The sequence below is a fragment of the Symphodus melops genome, assembly GCF_947650265.1.
Source record: "Symphodus melops genome assembly, chromosome: 4".
Taxonomy (NCBI): domain Eukaryota; kingdom Metazoa; phylum Chordata; class Actinopteri; order Labriformes; family Labridae; genus Symphodus; species Symphodus melops.
In genome coordinates, this window is record NC_136694.1 from 6,577,630 (window position 1) to 6,596,675 (window position 19,046).

At 37.7% G+C, this 19,046-nt stretch overlaps 1 protein-coding gene across 1 annotated transcript in view; it reads left to right on the top strand.

Annotated features, from left to right (window-relative positions):
• The window catches only part of cntn3b (contactin 3b), a 47,676-nt gene that overhangs the window by 23,310 nt on the left and 5,320 nt on the right, over positions 1 to 19,046 (top strand). Inside the window, exons 6-19 of the mRNA XM_079341491.1 lie at positions 841 to 1,044; positions 1,673 to 1,775; positions 2,036 to 2,220; positions 2,828 to 2,964; positions 3,786 to 3,915; positions 4,489 to 4,639; positions 7,075 to 7,202; positions 9,570 to 9,745; positions 13,008 to 13,125; positions 15,693 to 15,851; positions 16,115 to 16,264; positions 17,321 to 17,391; positions 17,784 to 18,018; positions 18,414 to 18,523. Of these exons, the coding sequence (XP_079197617.1) occupies positions 841 to 1,044; positions 1,673 to 1,775; positions 2,036 to 2,220; positions 2,828 to 2,964; positions 3,786 to 3,915; positions 4,489 to 4,639; positions 7,075 to 7,202; positions 9,570 to 9,745; positions 13,008 to 13,125; positions 15,693 to 15,851; positions 16,115 to 16,264; positions 17,321 to 17,391; positions 17,784 to 18,018; positions 18,414 to 18,523 (2,057 nt within the window). The remainder of the gene's footprint in view (positions 1 to 840; positions 1,045 to 1,672; positions 1,776 to 2,035; positions 2,221 to 2,827; positions 2,965 to 3,785; positions 3,916 to 4,488; positions 4,640 to 7,074; positions 7,203 to 9,569; positions 9,746 to 13,007; positions 13,126 to 15,692; positions 15,852 to 16,114; positions 16,265 to 17,320; positions 17,392 to 17,783; positions 18,019 to 18,413; positions 18,524 to 19,046) is intronic.

Genomic DNA, 19,046 nt, shown 5'->3' on the forward strand with positions numbered 1-19,046 from the left:
CCTTGGTAGTAACAGCAAACTGGTGATGTATGAATGGAGAATACTTTTTAAGTTGATGAGTTTCTGTGCATACAGGAGCTGACAACTGAAAGGCTGTCATTGCATGCATGTTCAGTCTGAAACTGTATGCCCCATTTAGGAAGGCGGACGCCCGAGATGAAGCCAAATCAGCGCGAATTGTATCGCTGCAGAACCGGTCTCTTGTACCAAAACTTGAATTTCCTTCGGGATCAATAAAGTATCTATCTATCTATCTATCTATCTATCTATCTATCTATCTATCTAATCTGCTCCAAAATGTTAGATCGGAACATTGCTTTGCTTTTGCAAATGTGTGCAGTGATCACTTCTTAAAGATGAAGTAATTCATGATGGCATGCCTCTCCTTTTGACAGTAGATGTATCACTTTGAAGGGGTATAACAACATATTTCTACGACCATACTTCAATTCATCCATCCTTTAATCCATCCTTCCATTAGTTCATGCCTCCCATGAGCCTACAATGTCACCCAGGGACCTGAGGAATGGAGGCCATGTGTCAGGGGAGAGCCACTGACGCACTGTAATCCATTTTGTTTCGCTCCCTTTCCTAAGGTTCCATTTCTTCTGCACTGTTAGCTCTAACATTTGCACTAGTATCAATTCGAAGGAAACAGAAATTGTGATATTTTTTTGATATTTTTAGGTGAATATTGGGTATCTTCCCATGCCATAGAGATTGTTTTTCCTCATGCTGTAATTGTGGAATTAGTTGTGCTTGGAAAAAGATAGAACAGTGGAAAAACTTCTTCTTCTTCTTCTATGTTGAATTGTTTTGTCATATTGTTATCTTTTCCAGAGTTGACATTTGCCTGGATCTTTAATGTGTTACCGTACCTCGTCCAACAAGACAGTCGTAGATTCATCTCTCAAGAGACCGGGAGTTTGTACATCTCAAAAGTGGAGCCCTCAGATGTTGGCAACTACACCTGTGTGGTTAACAACACTGTTACAAAGGAGAGGGTGCTCAGCTCTCCTACACCACTGGTTCTTAGAAGTGATGGTAAATACTCAAAATTACAAGCAACATCTATGCTGTACTATACTTAAAGATAGAAAAAGCACAACAAATAATAATTTAGGGTGAAGTACCTCTCTTTTTAGCCATTACCCAATCAACACATCTTTTGTTTGGGAAAGGCCTGACTAACTTTGAGATGATCAGGGTTTGTGTACTAAATGCTGCTACTTCACACAGCTTTACATACATACAATATACATAAAAGTGTTTTGTGACCAATAATCTTAAAATATGTTCTTGACCAAAAATCAGCTTTGGCTATTAGAATTTGAAGTTATAAATGGTTACAGTAAAGGCCAACTACCTTCACTGGGAAGTAAACTACCATTGTAGTGATGTGAATGTAAATACAGTTATGAATTAAATCACGTTGCCCATGAATTTTTATTGAGAGCCTTTTTCCCGAAGTATTCTCAGAATCTTTTGTAAGCCACGTCTGATTTTTCCTTGTCTTTACCAGTGCTTCAGTGGTCACTTTTGATTTGGGCATACAAACACTTCTCTGTGATGTCCCACTGTGTTACTGATCTCTTTGTTCTGTAATTTGTGTGACATATGATGTTTATCATTCATGTAAAAAGCTTATCATCTGTTTGTTTTCCTTTGATAGGAGTGATGGGTGAATATGAACCAAAAATAGAAGTTCATTTCCCTGATACAGTTCCAGCTGCTAAAGAATCGGTGGTGAAACTCGAATGCTTTGCCCTGGGAAAGTAAGCCAGTCTAATTTAATAAGTCATAAAAACTGTATGCTCTTTCATATGGTTTTACCCAGGATTTAAGAAGTGTTACATTGTATATTCTCAGACTCATCAAATCATTGGGGAATCAGCATGCCAGGGGAGGAAAAAACCACAGTTCATTTAAAAACTTTTTAGATCTGAACAAAGAAAGTTTGATTTGATCGAAACAATAATTCACATGGTGCTTAAACAAACTATGATTACTGGTATGTTTTGTCCATCTATTGCAGCCCTGTCCCAGAAATAAGCTGGAGGAGAACCAGTGGCATCCCTTTTCCCACCAAAATTCAAATAAAGAATTCAAATGCAGTCCTTGAAATCCCTAATTTGCAGCAGGAAGATGCAGGGACATATGAATGCATTGCAGAGAACCGGCGAGGAAAAAATGCTGCACAGGGTCGTGTTTCATTCCATGGTTAGTGTACCGTTTCAGATTGATTGACAGTGAATCAATCAATCAATCTTTATTTGTATAGCGTCAATTCATAACAGGTGTTATCTCGAGACACTTTACAAAAGCAGGTAAAGGACCTTACTGTTTTTCTGTTAACATTAACAAAAGAGCAGGTAACAAGACCATGCTCATCATTATGTTTTAAAAAAGCAGGTAAAGGACCGTACTTATTGCTATATTACAAGAGCCCAGCTTAATCTGTCATGGCGTGGCAAGAAAAAACTTCCCAAATGAATGCAGGGAGACGTATAAGAAAATGTGTCTATAACAGATATCTACATTTGAATAGAAAACATGTCACAAACATCTGTTTTGTCATTTATATGACAGACAACCAATTTGTTCATAGCCTTCATAAAATCATGAAATGATAGGGCAGGCCATGGTTCCTCGATCAAAATGATTTTTTTTGTATTATTATTATTAAACAGATTTTAAAAATCTGTATTCAAATCTGCTGAAAATCTGTTAAAATGTACAGCTTTGTGTTTTATTTTACTAATCTTTACTGATGTTCTGTTTCTATAGTTTAGAAGATTAAAAACCCAATCTTTTGATTTATCCAAAGCTAAACCTCACTGGCTTCAGACAATCACTGACACAGTTCGGTCCATCCAGGATAGTCTTTTCTGGGAGTGTAAGGCCAGTGGAAAGCCTAAACCATCCTACAGCTGGCTGAAGAATGGGGAGCCACTGACACCTGAGGTAAGAATTTAAACAAAAAAAAACATTACAATCAGGTATGTGTTGTTACCCATCTCTTCAAGAGTTATAAACACATAGAGCAAATCTATTTAGAATCACTCATGAGCCTTGCTGAGAAGATAAGATAAAGTTCAACTTGGTGTTATATAACTTTGGGTGATATTTTTTCCCAAGGTGCAAACATTTCTAATGATTCTAAATTATTTTTATAACCTTGGTAGACGCCCATGTTTTAAGCCTCAAACATGCAGTGTTTTTTTTGTAGCCCCACTGAATACATATATCTGTTTACACCATTACACAACTTACTAGAATGTCAATTGAGTTCCCTTTTGGAAACAATTTAAGAAACCAGCAACATCTGTTGAAATGTGTTGAAAACACAAGTGAGATTTGTTAACAATTACTCCACTCCATTACTTCACAGGTGTCTTTAATTGTAAGAAGCAAGTCTCACAATAGCATTACTTATTAGTTCATTACTTTCAAAAGTAATATGAGTCATCTTCCCTTAGCTGTTATCATATAAGTCATCATAGAAGAGTTATATAATACAACATATTATTGGTGTCATTATTATCCTTGCTTTCTTCTGTCTATCTCTGATTTAGGTTAGCAGTTTTCACCCCAGCCTTTTTATCCCTTCTCTCATTACATGTTGTACATAACAAAATGTGGAATGTCACATGGCCTTGTTTATTTGTTTTTCTCTCCTGCTGCTTTCCTTCCTTAATGTTTCACCAATATTTGCTGCTGTGCTTTTGGACATAATAGACTGACCTTGCAGTGAATATGCAGAACTGTTTTTCTTTTTTCTGAAGTTCCGGGTACAAATTGAAAATGGAGCCCTTTCTATAACTGAGTTGGACCTTTCAGACTCCGGGATGTATCAGTGTGTGGCTGAAAACAAACATGGCATTGTTTATTCCAGTGCCCAGCTAATAGTGTTAGGTAAGATTGCATTTATTCCTCTGGTTTTATCCTGTATATCTGCCTGTGTTTTTGAACATCTCCTAAGATAGGGGTAGACTGCTGAAGCTCACTTCAGTAATCAGTCGTAAGCACAATTGTAACTGGGCTCTGCCAGCAAAAATATGAATCGGAGGGAGTGTCTCATGTCTCTCTCTGTTGTATCATCATATTGATTTGGAGACATTCTAGCTCATGCAGATGTGGGATTGACTTATTTGCAAAGCTTTGATTACTTACATCTGAGTGGATCAGTGAGTTATTCAACCCTGCCTTGATACATGTGACACCGTGAGGTACAAATGAACATCTTACAACTATTAGACATTTGAAGCTAAGATTGGATGTTGTATTTTTAATTGAGGTGGGGTGGCAGGTGGAACGATTGCCTTAAACTCAATAGGTTTTCCCGTTTAGTTTGGAACTGCTTTCCTTGCTAAAGCTGAGTTAAAGTCAAAGTCAATATGGCAGGTCTGATCTAAAAAGATTCAGATTAACTTACTTTTTTTTTTTTTTAAATCCCATTACATTTTCTGCCTCCCTCCCACCATGCAGCTTCACCTCCCAATTTCTCCAAAACTCCATTAAAGGCCTTGCTAAAAGCTCGATCAGGCACTGAAGTCACTCTTGAATGCAAACCTGAGGCCTCACCCCCAGCAATTAGTCTGTGGAAGAAAGGGAATGAGATCCTGCAGAGAACTGAAAGGTAGGATAAAAGTTCAAACACATATTCCTTTATTCAGATTCCCTGCAAGATGACTTGTCTGTATATCGTATTTGGCATCTGTACAGGTGCATAGAAGAAAAGGCTAATGAGGAAAATGAGCACATGGCACCCATGGGGAAAATTGCACATGGCAAACATGCTGCTTGCACCCCATGTGAAAAATAGCTTGGTGTGAGGGATGAAGATGTTGTTGTATCAACACTGCATGCATTAAATATTTAAGAAGATGGAAGATGTGCAAATAAAGCCGTTTCTTAAGATAAGTCCATCTCCTTTGTGAATGAGTAAAGAGCTGAAGTGGTTGCTGTTATTATCTTAAAAAAAGAGAGCTCTGCTTAAGCATGATATACAAATAGAGATTGATTCAAGCAATCAGTTAAGTTGCAAAGACAAACGTTGAAAAGATAAAGTGTTAAATGAAAAAACACTATACATACACGTGATGCAGACAAGATGGGAACTGGTGGATTTACTCTGAGCAATTTTCAGTTGCATAAAATGTTGCTTAATTTACTTGTTTTTTATTGTTTTCTTTTATATTCCTAATTAAATGCACCACAACCTTAATTTGAGCAACTAAGAAAATGTATTCGGCACACACAAAAAAAATGTATAACCCAACCACCACCATCCCTATTTGTGAATTTTTTTAATATTTATTTTCTTTCATGTATTAAATGTTATTTATTCAACATGTTTTTTTCTTTACTTTTCTGTCTGGAGTTTAGTGAGCAGGTCAACACAAATGATACACAAGCAATTGTCATAAAAAAACAGAATCAGACAAACTGAAAAACAACTACAGACAAAAAATAAACAATATAGCCAATACAACATTGGCACAAATAGTCATTCAACTGAAACTTTAGATAAGCACAACAATTTTACAAACTGGCTCGAATGTGCAGGTTGTTAAAAAATATACTGGAAAAAAAGGCATTTTAAAGAGATTACAGTAGAGACAATCACTGATTTTAGTTTTATCACCATGCTAACCAGCGAATTATTTTTCATTGTTTCCCCATCTATCCAAATAATCTTTGTTATTTCAAAATAAACTGATTTTTAAGGAATCCTTCAATTCTAAATACATTTAAAAACTCGGGTTGCCTTATAAATTAACATTTTCTCAATGATTTAATTAAATTAACAGTATAGGTCTTTGTTTCTGTGAGATCCCCGAACATCACTGAAAAATATTATTTTTAGCAAATGTTTTCTCTTACCAAAATGCAGATAAAATATGACCAGACCAGAAAAGGTGAACTGTTGACTTACTGTTACTTAACTGTTGGCATTTTTAACAGATACAAACTTCAAAACAGATTTGATGTCTGCTGTTTTTCTTTATTTGTCTACAAACTTGCAGAAAGTCCACAGTGCAGAGAGGTATTCTTGTCTATTCTGCCGGAAAAGGCATAAATGAATCTTTCTGAACTTGTGTGCTCTATAGATACAGTATATATGAAAATGCATTGTAACGAAGGACTTATTCACAGATGATTCAAATGTTTATGGTGTTTAAAGATATTTAATCCAATGTTTGTTGGTTTGTCGCTTTTAACCTCAATGACAATTTCCAAGGCTGAGGTTTTCTCCTCGTGGTCTAAAAAAATAGCTTATAGCTAAAAAAAAGTTCTGTGGCATCCATAATGTAATACCTATGTTGCAGGTAAAAGGGTGTCTATTGGCCGTAGACATAAGTCAATGTGTCAGCTTTAATTATTATCACGTAATTTTCATTGGGAAAAGCGCATTTTCACAAAGTTTATATTTAATGGTTCAGGAAATAACTTTAATCAATTATTAATATGGATGATATAATTAAATTCCACTTTGTTTAACTGACATCTTCATCGTATATTTGTTTATTTCATGAACTGCCATGTCCACTTTTTGCTGGATAATACAACCCCTACAGTGCCGTGTTTTGTGGGACAGTTCTTTTGTTTATATCGTAAGGTATTGCACCTAAGCTTCTAGAAAATGTGTATTGGCCTTCAATTATAAATCCTACTCATCCAACAAATCGCAGCATGAAGCTTTCTTTTCAGAATAACAATCAGAAATACTTAATTAATCTCTGGTAAATTTGGTTATTACCGTTGTTCAAAAACACAATACAGAAGTAAATACATAATGTAGACACTAAGATAAAAACCTCAAACTCGTTTCAAAACCTTGATGCAAGGCCTGTAGGGCACATTTGAGCTATTCGTTATTCTGTGGTTCTGTTTGTAAAATATGACATTATTAATGTATGTGAACCAGTGCTCTTGCCCACCACTGAGCCAGTGTGGAATTCATCCTGCCTGACGCTTACCTACAACAAATAATTTAATCTTTTAGTTTGTTAATCCAACCTTGTTGGTCTGAGTCCACGTCAGTACAGTAAAATTATGTTCTTTTTTCAGAATTACCTTGCATCCAAATGGGACTTTGAAAATTGCCGATGTGACCAAACAGGATGCAGCCAGCTATACATGCCTTGCTACAAATATGTTTGGGGCAGCAAGCACAACTGGGAGGTTGATTATCACTGGTGAGTACAACATTCAGGTAAATGGCCATCTGACTACACATCCATAGTGCATTTATTGTCATGGTTTGGTTTTGTTCCGTTTTTAATCCTGTTTTAGTTTTCATTATTTCCCTCGTGTTCTGTGTATGTATGTTCCTAGTGTGTTTTACTTTAGTCCTTAGTGCGTTTCCCTGTATCCTTCTATGTTGCCTGTTAGTTTATTTCCTGTCTTGTGTTTTAAGTCTAGTCTCCCTTCAAGCCTCAGCAAGGGCTGCCTCCCTTTCCTCTTCACAGCATGCCATTTTAAAGTCATTTTTAATGCACGTGAGGTTATATGTAACCTCACACAGATCAAATGAAAAAAATCCCGCTGGGTCCATTTCTGGTCGGTTCATTCTGTCACAGGGTTAGCAGGTAGGAAGCAGGAGAGGAGGACCCAAGTGCAGAATAACCAATAATTTATTTTAACAAAAAGGCAAAACAAAAACTTACAAGGAAAAATCCAAAACGTTCCGAAAAGCAAAAACAAAGGAAATCCAAAAAGGCCACGAGGAGAAAACACAGGGAGCGGGGAGAAGCAGCAACCAAAGACGACGACGTACGAAAGACACTGACAATGACAATACAATGAACCAACAAGAAACAGAGGCAAACACAGAGACTAAATAGACAAGGGGTAATCAGATGCAGGTGAGACTAACGAGACAGGTGAGGACAATCAGGGTAATCACAAAGGCGGGAAACACAAGGAACAAAGAACACAAGACCAGAACACTGAGGACAAGTACAAAGTAAAACCCAACACTGACACCACCAAAACCAGATATACAAAATAAAACAGGAAACACTGAAGACTAGACTTAAAACACAAGCCATAAAATAAACTAACAGGCAACATAGAAGAACACAAGGATTCAGGGAAACACACTAAGGACTAAAGTAAAACACACTAGGAACATACATACACAGAACACGAGGGAAATAATGAAAACTAAAACAGGATTCAAAACAGAACAAAACCAAACCATGACATTTATAGCCTTTAATCTCTCAAATTAAGCCATTGTGTTCTGTGTTTCTTTAATGATATACATTTATGATGTAAGGGGCTGCTTTTGTTATTTAAAATGTGCATGTGCGCATTAACATGACAGCAGCTAATACAATGGCACAGTTTAGATTAACCGGAAAGGACAAAGGAAACTCCAGATGAAATACAATTACACCTTAAACTGCTGAGACTGATATTTGTTCATGTTGATGGAGACGATGTGTCTGCTGTTGTAAGATTGTTGCAGATAATATTCTAACACAGCAGTGACAGGGTGGCAGTTCATTTTAAGATAAGACATAACTTTATTGATCCCCAAAGAGGAAATTCAGGTGTTGCAGCAGTACAGAATTTTAAAAAAGTCAAAAAAATGAATAAAATAGTAACATGAACATAAATACAATTCCAAAGTAGTAGGGGGGATATATACAGAGGACTATAATGGGGTGAACTTAAGAAGACCATGAAAAAATAATGTGCAGTGAATGGCAGGTTAAAGTGACCAGTGAAAAATTTAAATTGACGTGTGATTAGAGGCAATGAGTTATGTAAACAGTCGATTGACAGTTTTATTACCAGAATCGCTCATAGAATATAGTGAAAATATAAGATGCTGAAACGATCATTGCTCTCTGTATTTACAGCCCATCTGGTTTTTATGGTGCACTTCTTAGTGCTTCTGCCTCCCTGGCCTTACATGTAGTGACATAATTCCTTTCTATCTTAGCTTAGTTCATAGTTTTTGTAGCTCACCATCTCTCTCAAAATGCTCTGTTATGGTGTTTATGTGTCTTGAAATGCTATGAGCCCCCCCCCCACACCATTATTTCACATTTTGTATATCGGTAAACACTTGGGTAACCCAAATATATATTCCCTAGTCCTAAGGATAAAGATTCATGCTCTGCAGACGTAGCAGCAAGAGCAATTCTAGGTTCAAGGGCACTTCGTCATTAACCCCTTGCCTTCCTGGTAGGACACGACTGACTCTCCCACTGAGCGACAGCTCAGTTATTTCATCGAGATCTCAACTTATTTATTTCGTTATCTGGATACAACAACACTGGATTCACTGTATTCCAAATATTGAGAAATGAACTCTCTATTGCAGGAAAACCAGCATTGTTATCCCAAAATAACAAGATTTCAGATTGAAGATTTTAAGAAAACAACCATAATGTGCACTATCAAGGTAAAACGATAAATAAAATGTATTGATGTATGTCCTCTGACTTCAATGATGGTCGTTTTAAGTTATATTGCAGGGCTCACGATAGTGTAGAAAGGTTTTAGGTAAAGATATTAACATTCTTTGTTGTCATCTGTTGTTTGGCCAGAGCCCACCAGAATCACCATGAGGCCTACAAACATGGAGATTATTGTTGGCGAGAGCATCGTGTTACCCTGCCAGATTGCCTGCGATCCAGCTCTGGAAGTGTCTTTCTCTTGGGCATTCAATGGACAGCTCATCGACTTCCAGCGAGACAGCGATCATTTTGAAAGAGTGGGTGGGGTGAGTCATCTAAAACACTAAGCTCAGCTGCTTTCTGGCTATTGTGGGATTAATTGGGATATACTGTGTTATGCTTAAGGGTATGCTCCTCTGTCTTGATGAGAGCTTCTTAGACGCCAATAATACCCTTGACTTTTGAAAGTAAATTTATGTCAGAATAGGTTCATTTAACACTTTTCAAGTGGTCAATTGTGAATGAATTATCAATATATATATATATATATATATCAATCATAAAAAATGTAAATATTATTTCATGTATATGCTGTCAAAGTCTCAATGACAGTAACTATCAATTTACAAATCATAACCCTTTACTTTTTAACTGGCTGTATGCCATGTTACACTTTTAATAATGTAATTGTGAAATGCAGATTCAGTCATATAGAGGGTCTTCATAAAGTATTTAAAAGTTCATGCAATGAACCTTAATTGTTTTTTACTATGAAGAAGGACATTTTGTATCTTCTACCTCCTCCATAATTGAATTTGCATACCTTTTAAAGATCTTGGGGCCAAAAATAGTTAAGTAATGAGCTGACTGGCATTCACCAAAGGCAGTCCTGGCACGAGTCCATGTTCATTTGAAATCCTCATACTCTGAGATGAAAATGAATGACAATTCACCGTGAAATATTTTGCTCTATTTGATGAACAGCAAAGTCAGTTGTTCAGAACCTGTCGGAATTAAATCCCTTCATACCTTTTGTTTTCATGTGCCATTTATCAGCCAATTGTTTGATAACTGTCATTCTTGTATTCATTGTGTTCTCGTGTAAAAGCCTGATATCATAGCTGAACACTCTTGTGGTGCTGTGGATGAAATGTACTTTGTTGTATGCAAAAGCAAATATTTAGATAACGTTTTCACAGAATCTATGTACCCTGTCCAGAGAGAATACTAGCCCCATGCTCAACAGCTTCTGATGAATTAATTAACATAATTAAAGCAAATCTGCTCATCGCATCCTTCTTGCCAAGCAGGATGCATTGCTCACAATTGCAAGCTCTCAGGTCAACAGGTGGTGGGTGACATCCGAAAGAGAATCAAACATTGTGACAAAAAAATGCCATGAGGTACTGTATGAGAAAAGTAGTGTCAGAAGAGGGAAGATGGATAGAGAGCAGGATAGGTAGTCTCTTACGTCTATGGATGCATAGAAGTGCCATTACCCTCAACTGTGCTTTATCAGGTGCTCCAGCAAACTGCACATGAACAGGTCATCTTTCAAAGACATCATCAACCTGCAAGGGACTACAAATGAAAATTTGCCTGCATGGGTAAATCTGGCACATTTACCGTGACTTTGTTGCTCTTGTTAAATGAATGTGTATTGTCCCTTTGCAATAAAGAAATCCCAAATTGCAGCAGATTGACGCTAGGAGGTTAAACTGCTAGGGGTATTAAAATATGCAATGACTGCTGGGAGTTTTGCCTGCTTTACCCCTCAGGTGACTTGCCTCATTCTTTTGAAGGGTGTACATGTTCTGTGACTGATCATTTAAACAGGGGACAGGTGGATTACTATTTAAAGTCAGAATTAGAAAGTAATGATAATGTCTAGATTAAATGTTTTCTTATATTCTATTGTTAATTTGTACCCTGGCATACATTATAGGCCCTAATTTGCCAGTGCACAGGGCCTTGTCTGAAGCATTTGGCACACAGTGATGTGAGGCGAGTCGAAATCGAAGCCCTATACAGATGTGCTTGCAGGCTTGCGCTTTGCTATATACAGCAGATTTCATTATTTTACGTGATAGATTTTACCTCCAGCCTGATCCTTCAACATATCTGCTCTCATTGTGCAGTCATATTTTAGTGAATTATACCCACAACACCAGAAACGATCAGAAACACAGTGAATATTTCCATATGAGGTAAAAAAATATTTTCTAATTAATTCTTAATATTTTCAGACACGCCAAAAGAATCGGATAGGATCTGTTGTATGTTGACTAATGTTCAGTGTACTGAACATCAAAATACATGCTGGCTGTAAACCTGTATTTACTTTATTCTCTGCTGGTATCATAGGCTACATTATCTAATATGTGAGTTATCGACAATGTTTACATGAATATCTGTGGTTCATATTCTGTGGTATTTATAGTTTTATGTATAAGATGTATTATAAATCCGACTCTCTGTTGAATAGAGTAGGTGATTGTATGTGCTTTTGTGTGTGTACTAGACAGAACACGCTCTGGAAGAGTGTACAATTTAATTGGAATATATCAACAAATGCACAGATATTAAACACATGCACAGATGTGGAGTTGGTGTGTTGTTGAGCATTGTGTGTTTGCATTAAGCTCAGTAGAAGTATGTTGTGAACTCAGATGTCCATCCTTCTTTTTATGATAACAGACTTTAAACTTTCGAACAGGTTTTACGAGGCAAATACCCTTTCTGTGTCCTCAAGATATACGCACCAGCTTTTCAACCGACCAAACCTCATTTTAAAAATGAACAAATTGCTATTCAAACAATGTGAGTGCGAGGCGTTCAAATTAAAAGGTCAGGAGAAAAATATGAAATACACACCAAAGCGATTGGCGTTGGGTTTAGGTTAGGGCCCTATGTCTTTTATGTTACACCATATGTCACACCAAATGTGTGACGCTTCACAAGCAACCAAGATTATGACAATTTGTTTTCATTTAATTTCCAAACTGTTACAAGTGTAACTTGAAAGTTAATTTTCCAATATAAACACAAATGTTACCTAGCATTGATAGCTCTCAATTATCAACTTTTGAATGTCAAAATTCAACTTTTCAGTAAGCAACCACACACCTTCAGTTTGGAATGTTGATGAAATACAGCTTTTTATGTTTGGTTGTGTTCCCTCATGGGCATTACATGCAACAGCTTATGTTAATTACTATTTGAGATACACTCATATCTTGCTAGAGCTTATGTAATTACAGAATAATTATGAATGTCAAAATGTCAAATTAAATGGCCTGTGTTTGTTTGTGTGTTAAATGTTTAGCTGGTAGCTGTTTATATGGGGGTTGGGGTGCTGGTTGCTTGGGTATTGCCTGAAGGGCAGCCAATAGCCTTGTTTGTGCATCTACCATGTGTTATTTATTTGTTTTACTGTTTGAAGAGCAGAGAACAAATCAGTTGCCTAAAGATGATGTAATTGTGCAAAGCATGACAAAAAGTGACAACAACCCACAGCCAAAGGGGAGTGACGAAATAACTGAGAATCGCTTCCTCTTCTTTTTTTCTCAAATACACATTTTTCTTTAGAGCATATCAGGGGATCTGATGATTCGAAACATCCAGCTGAACCATGGAGGGAAATATGTATGTGTTATTGACACTGATGTTGAGAGCCTGTCAACTTCAGCCATCCTGGTTGTCAAAGGTAGGAGAACCACTTGATTTCAAGAGCTTGCATTTATGTGCTCTTTTTAACTCTATTTACATGATTTTCTTAGTAAATAAACTGTACATTGATGTAGCTTGAAATATTTGTAAAAGTGTTCAAAGAACACAAGTTTTATTAAAACACGCTTAAAAACAAATCTCCTAAACCTTCCAATCATTGTTCTTTACAATGTAGATAAAAGGATACTATTCCAATTTGATATATGGGTTGCTCCATTTCAAATATGTTCCACATTCACACTGGATAGTAGGACTTAAGGCTCAGTTGGATAGTGCTTATAATAGGTTCTGTTTTTATCTATCTTACTTTAGTGTATCGAGTGATTTTCATTAGTATTCATGCCCTTAACGAATTGTAAAAGCTGTCCCTGGGGCTTTGAGAATGCATTGTTTATTATAGAAAATGAATATAGTTGGCTTATTGACACATCTTAAATTTTCATTGAAACATGTAGGGACCTTCCACGGCGGCAACATTATGTTGGGGTTTTATGATGAAACATTTAGTTATCGAATTAAATGTAATAATTAAGTTTACTTAATTATTAAAATAAATCAATAATTATTATTAAACTGAGTTTAATAAACCTTGGGGCACCACCCTGTAAACAGGGAACAACCAAAATATTGCAAATATCGGTCTCAAATTACTTAATTAAATACCAATATCATCAATAATTAATAATCTGTATTTAATTGAATGTGTGAAATCCAAACACAAAGCCCTTTCACCCAGCCTAAATCACAATGCAAATACACAGTAATCACAAACAACTGCTCTTTAAATTATAACAGAATGTATTTAACAAAGAAACATCAAGTTAATCAATGAGACTCAAAAACAACAACCGTTATAAACTAAACTACAGAGACAAACAAAAACAAACAAGCGTGGTGTGTGTGTGTGTGTTTGTGTGTGTGTGTGTGTGTGTGTTTGTGTGTGTGTGTGTGAGTGAGTGAGTGAGAGAGAGAGAAATCAAAATGGCAGCGTGACCACGCATGGTCACGTGATGGCGGACACAGAACACAGGTCTCCTATCCTGGTCTATTGTCTAGAGACAGAGTCAAACTCTGTCTCTACCTGATCTACGATTCTGCAGCGTCTGGAAAGCCACAGATATCTATGTGTATGCGTCTGCCGAAAGGTGCGTGTGTGAGTGCATAAAAGGTGGGGAGAGAGAAAGAGAGAAGAGCGCACCTCGAAAGCTCAATCTCAGCCTGGAGCTCACGCACAACTCAGAGCATAGTTAACTTCACTACCAGAAGCCAGTGGCCGGATTTGTATCAGACGGCATTCACACTAGTCTTTCTGATAATGAGTCTATTACCCGGTTATGACGCGAGAGTTCACAGAGAAACACACGGGACGTAGCGGCACAAATAAAGAAAACAAGAGAGGTTTTACTCTCATAAAACCTAAGACGCAGTTGTCAAACACCAAGCAAATATTATAACAGTTTCACAATAATAACTCAGTTATTAAACACACTCTCTATATCTAACTGCCCAGACCTAGCTAAGCCTCACTTGTAACCGTTTTGTCCACGGTTGATGAAAGGAGCAACAAAAGGGTCCTTCGCTGGGGCGGTCTCTAGCGTCTTCCTGCAGTGGTATGGTGATGGCGGCGCGTCCAAGGGGTTGAGCAGGGCCGTAGTGTCCTCCGTCGAGCGAGGTGATCTCCGTGGATGTCCTTTCTTTATAGGACGGAACGAGACGTAATCCTTACAATCTCTCTCAATACCGTTTTAATACGGGAGAAATAAGACGTTCTTATTAGAGATGTGTTCAAATGGATGATCGAAGCTCGGAATTCAGGATGTCGGTATGCTTCAAGGCCTCGGGTTAGCTGCGCGCCAAAACTTTTAAACAAAGAGAGTCGTGCTGTGAAACAGGAACAGAGTTGATATCCTCGGACGTCGCCAGACAACGTATGAAAGAGACTGAACAATGGGGCACGACCGGTTTTATCCCTCCCAAACTTCACACCTATGTGTTAGGTGTGGCAAAGCCTTCTGGGAGTACCTGCAAGGCATGCTGGGATAAAGAGTCTTTGTCATGGTTCTCCAAAGGGACACAGCCTGAACTTTGTCATCCTGGCTGGACCCAACAAACATTTGAATAATTAGAGTAACTTTGTCTGTTCCTGAGTGACACCATCTTTTATTAGAAAAAATCCAATCCACAGTGTTTCCACTGCTGTTGATCCATCCTGAGTTGTTTCTTTGTGGCCTGTCATACCCATACACAATGAAAGAAAAGTCCCTACATGCACAAAAATCAAAGATACAGAAAGGGCCTGATAAGTCATAAAGTGTAAAGAACGTTGGGAGTGCAGCTGTTCTAGTGATCAACAGGAGACTGTCATAGTTGAGTCTTTGTGCTTGTGTTTTTATTCGTATGTTTCTTGTTTTCAACTTGCAAAACACATTTCCATTGGGGATAATAACCCTGATGTGGCAGATTTTGGCTTTGAAAAGTAATGCCATTTGCTTTGCACTGATTGATCACCAAAGGTTAACTCATCTCATTGTCTAATTGATTTAGGCCCGCCAGGCCCCCCTTACAAGGTAGCAGTGGAGGAGATTACAGACAGCACAGCCCAGCTTTCCTGGAGTCCAGGAATGGACAATGGCAGTCCCATCACTGGCTTCATCATTCAGGGCCGAACACCTTTTACTGTGGGCTGGCAGGCTGTTGACACAGGTATCATAAATATTACTCCTTATTTATTAGCTTTTGTGTGTTTTGATATTTAATTCATGTCCATGCCTAATCCTTTATTAGGATGAAGGATATGTTAATATTTGCATTTAAATGTCAAGGAAATTCCAAATTTGGAAAGGTTGATGGAGTCAAATGCAATTTGGAAATATAAAATCAAAAGACATTACATTTTCAAACATTACATTTTTCTGAGCTGTAGTGTAACTGACTTATTTTCTAAATAACCAATTTCTGCTTTATAGTGCCAGAGGAGATCGGCGGTAACATTCTAACCGCAACAGTTGTGGGGCTAAATGCCTGGGTTGAGTATGAATTCAGGGTGGTGGCACGCAATGCAGTAGGCCTGGGGGAGCCCAGTCCAGCCTCAGCCAAGACCAGGACAGAGGATGCAGGTAGTGAAACTCCAAACTTCAGTGCCCACTCATATAGTGTAGATAACGGAAATAGTGATCAGGGATTTGCTACTGCTTTGAACTATTACTAACCATGGATAACCTTTCCTAAGATTTTTCCACATATTCTTGTTTTACATAATTAATTCCATAAACTATGTGTAAAACATATTTTTAGTTGACAGCTCAAGACCCAATCGATGCACAATTGCAGAAAATAGTGAAAGAGATAAAACACAGCATTGCAAACACATTGTATGATATTGGAGAACATCATAAGTGCATCTCTGTAAACAAAACAAAACATGTTTGAATTTGAGAATAGTCTGCTCTCAAGATAATATGTACCTATATTTTTTTTCAACCCAGGGGCTGCTTTTTAACTTCCTTTTTATTTAGCAACCCACTGGGTAGGAGTTGGTGAACATAGCATAAGACAGTGTGGAAACATCCGAGAAAGTTGCCATGAAATGATTTGAAATCACGTAGAAGTTATATAAACTTAATAGCATTTTAAGGTTAGTGTATTGCTACAAGGACAGCATGCACCTCTTTTTATGTTTTGTAGATGTCTTTTTTAACAAAAGAGTCAAATGTGAAAAACACTCTAAAGATTGAGGTTTACACAGGGCCTTTTTCCTCAATGGTGTGCTGTAAACTGTTAACAACATTAACCCCCCTTAAAGCCAACCATGGAAATCAAACATTAATGCTGTGACAACCACCTGTTGATTAGACACATTAAGTGTGATTTTCCACTTACTAAAGGATACTACATGCACATGAATGAGTGCTTCCCACCTACACCATCAGTTTTGCCGTAACTTTACAATGCCCAAGCAGTAGCGTTGAAATAGGAAAGGAGTGGGTAGAGTCAAATGTCATTTGCAAAATACTACAAATCTTTTCTTGGTGTTTATGCAGGGAGACATAGGGAGGCAATAATACTATTTCAGTTACACTGATACAAAAAGTGGAGGCATTGTATGGTGTGAATACTTGTGGTTGGGCCTTGTAAACTGTGTTCTAATTGCTTGCCTCTGGACTTTACCTCAGTTCCTGATACAGCTCCTACTGATGTTGGCGGAGGAGGCGGCACAAAGTCTGAATTAGTGATAACATGGGAGGTAAGTCATCAGTCACATTTTACTGTTCTCTCCATGGCCGGTTAATGGTTTTGATTAATTGAGCTGAATTGAACAGAGCAATTCTAAGACCCTCATTAGAGAGAGAAACCTCACCTTTGACTCTGCCTCCAAGTGCCATTTTATCCTTCCAAACGCAGGGATGCAGAGAGCACTTCCTATGAAGAGCTTTGCACTTTGGCCACAATTACGTAGCAGTGCTAGAAGGAGAGATAAGGTTAAAGGTGACTGCTGAGTGTTCTAGGCAGTAACAGCAATGAAAGGGGAAGTGTCAAATCAAAGAGACCCTTGTCAACACACTGCAGAGACAGGCCTATCTATTTCTTTGTCTGTATGCCTTTTAATATCACTATAGTTTTGTGTTTTGCTCCCAGCCTGTTCCTGATGAACTACAGAATGGAGAGGGCTTTGGCTACATCATCGCCTTCAGGCCTTTGGGCACAGTCATGTGGACGCGAGCAGTTATCTCCATACCTGGCGTGGCGCGTTATGTCTTCCGTAATGACACCATCCCACCCTTCTCGCCTTTTGATGTGAAAGTGGGGGCGTACAACAACAGAGGCGAAGGGCCCTTCAGCTCTATTGTTACAGTTTATTCAGCAGAGGAAGGTATGGGAAATACTTCTGCTGCACAGAGAGAGGCTTTAATAGGCTATAATCTCTTTCACACCTATGACCATGAATAGTAATGAATAAATGAGTTTTTTTTCATACTGTTGTTCCCCTTTCCTCTCGTGCTGGGAATGTCAACTTGATATTAGTTATCATGCTGGTAGATTACAGGAAATCCTAGCAGACACTTACTACACTGCTCTGTCAAGGAGGTATGCTGTTAATTGAATTTGTGTGGCAGATAGTCTTCCTTTATGTCATTCATAGATCCCATTAAAAGAGAGCAGGGGGAAATAGCTTTTCAGTGAAACTGTAGTACTTTTTTTGCTATTATATTGTGTGATGGTGCTGTCTGTATGTGTGTCTAAGTTTCTGGGGCTCTATTTCTGCAGTTCCTAGTTTGGCTCCAAAAAGAGTTAGGACCAGAAATGTGTCTGCAGACCACATTGAAGTGATCTGGGAAGCTCTCCCTGCCATCCCTGAAAGAGTGCTGGGATATGAGGTATATTCTAATCTGATTCTGTATTTTAAAATAACATGATGATTTATCTTTTTTGGATCCAGAGCACTGTATATGTTGCAATCACTTCTTAATTATAAGTTTTCAGTTTGTCACATTATACTAGAGACATGAATATTAAAGCTAACCCAAAACAAGTGAAACTTATTCTGTTGATTTCATCAAATGTCTGTTATCCTATTCCCTTAAATGGACGCCAACAAGACTTTGTGAACTGTGTCAGTTAACCTAACTGTATGATTTGTTAATTACTCCCACAATTGTAATGCTCAGTTTCTCATGAAAGGTCATTGTTGTGAATCAGACTAGGCAATAATCATGAACCAATCTTCCTCGGTCTGAAATTCAATGAGACTTTCCTGTCCCATTTTAAATGGCTGTAGTGTTTGAGAGGATATTTGTCAGTCATTGAGGCTACACTACTTCTTATTCATCATTGCTCCATAAATCTTTAAAGATAAGCATCTTAAATGTTGTGATGGAATTTCAATGTCTATAAATCAGA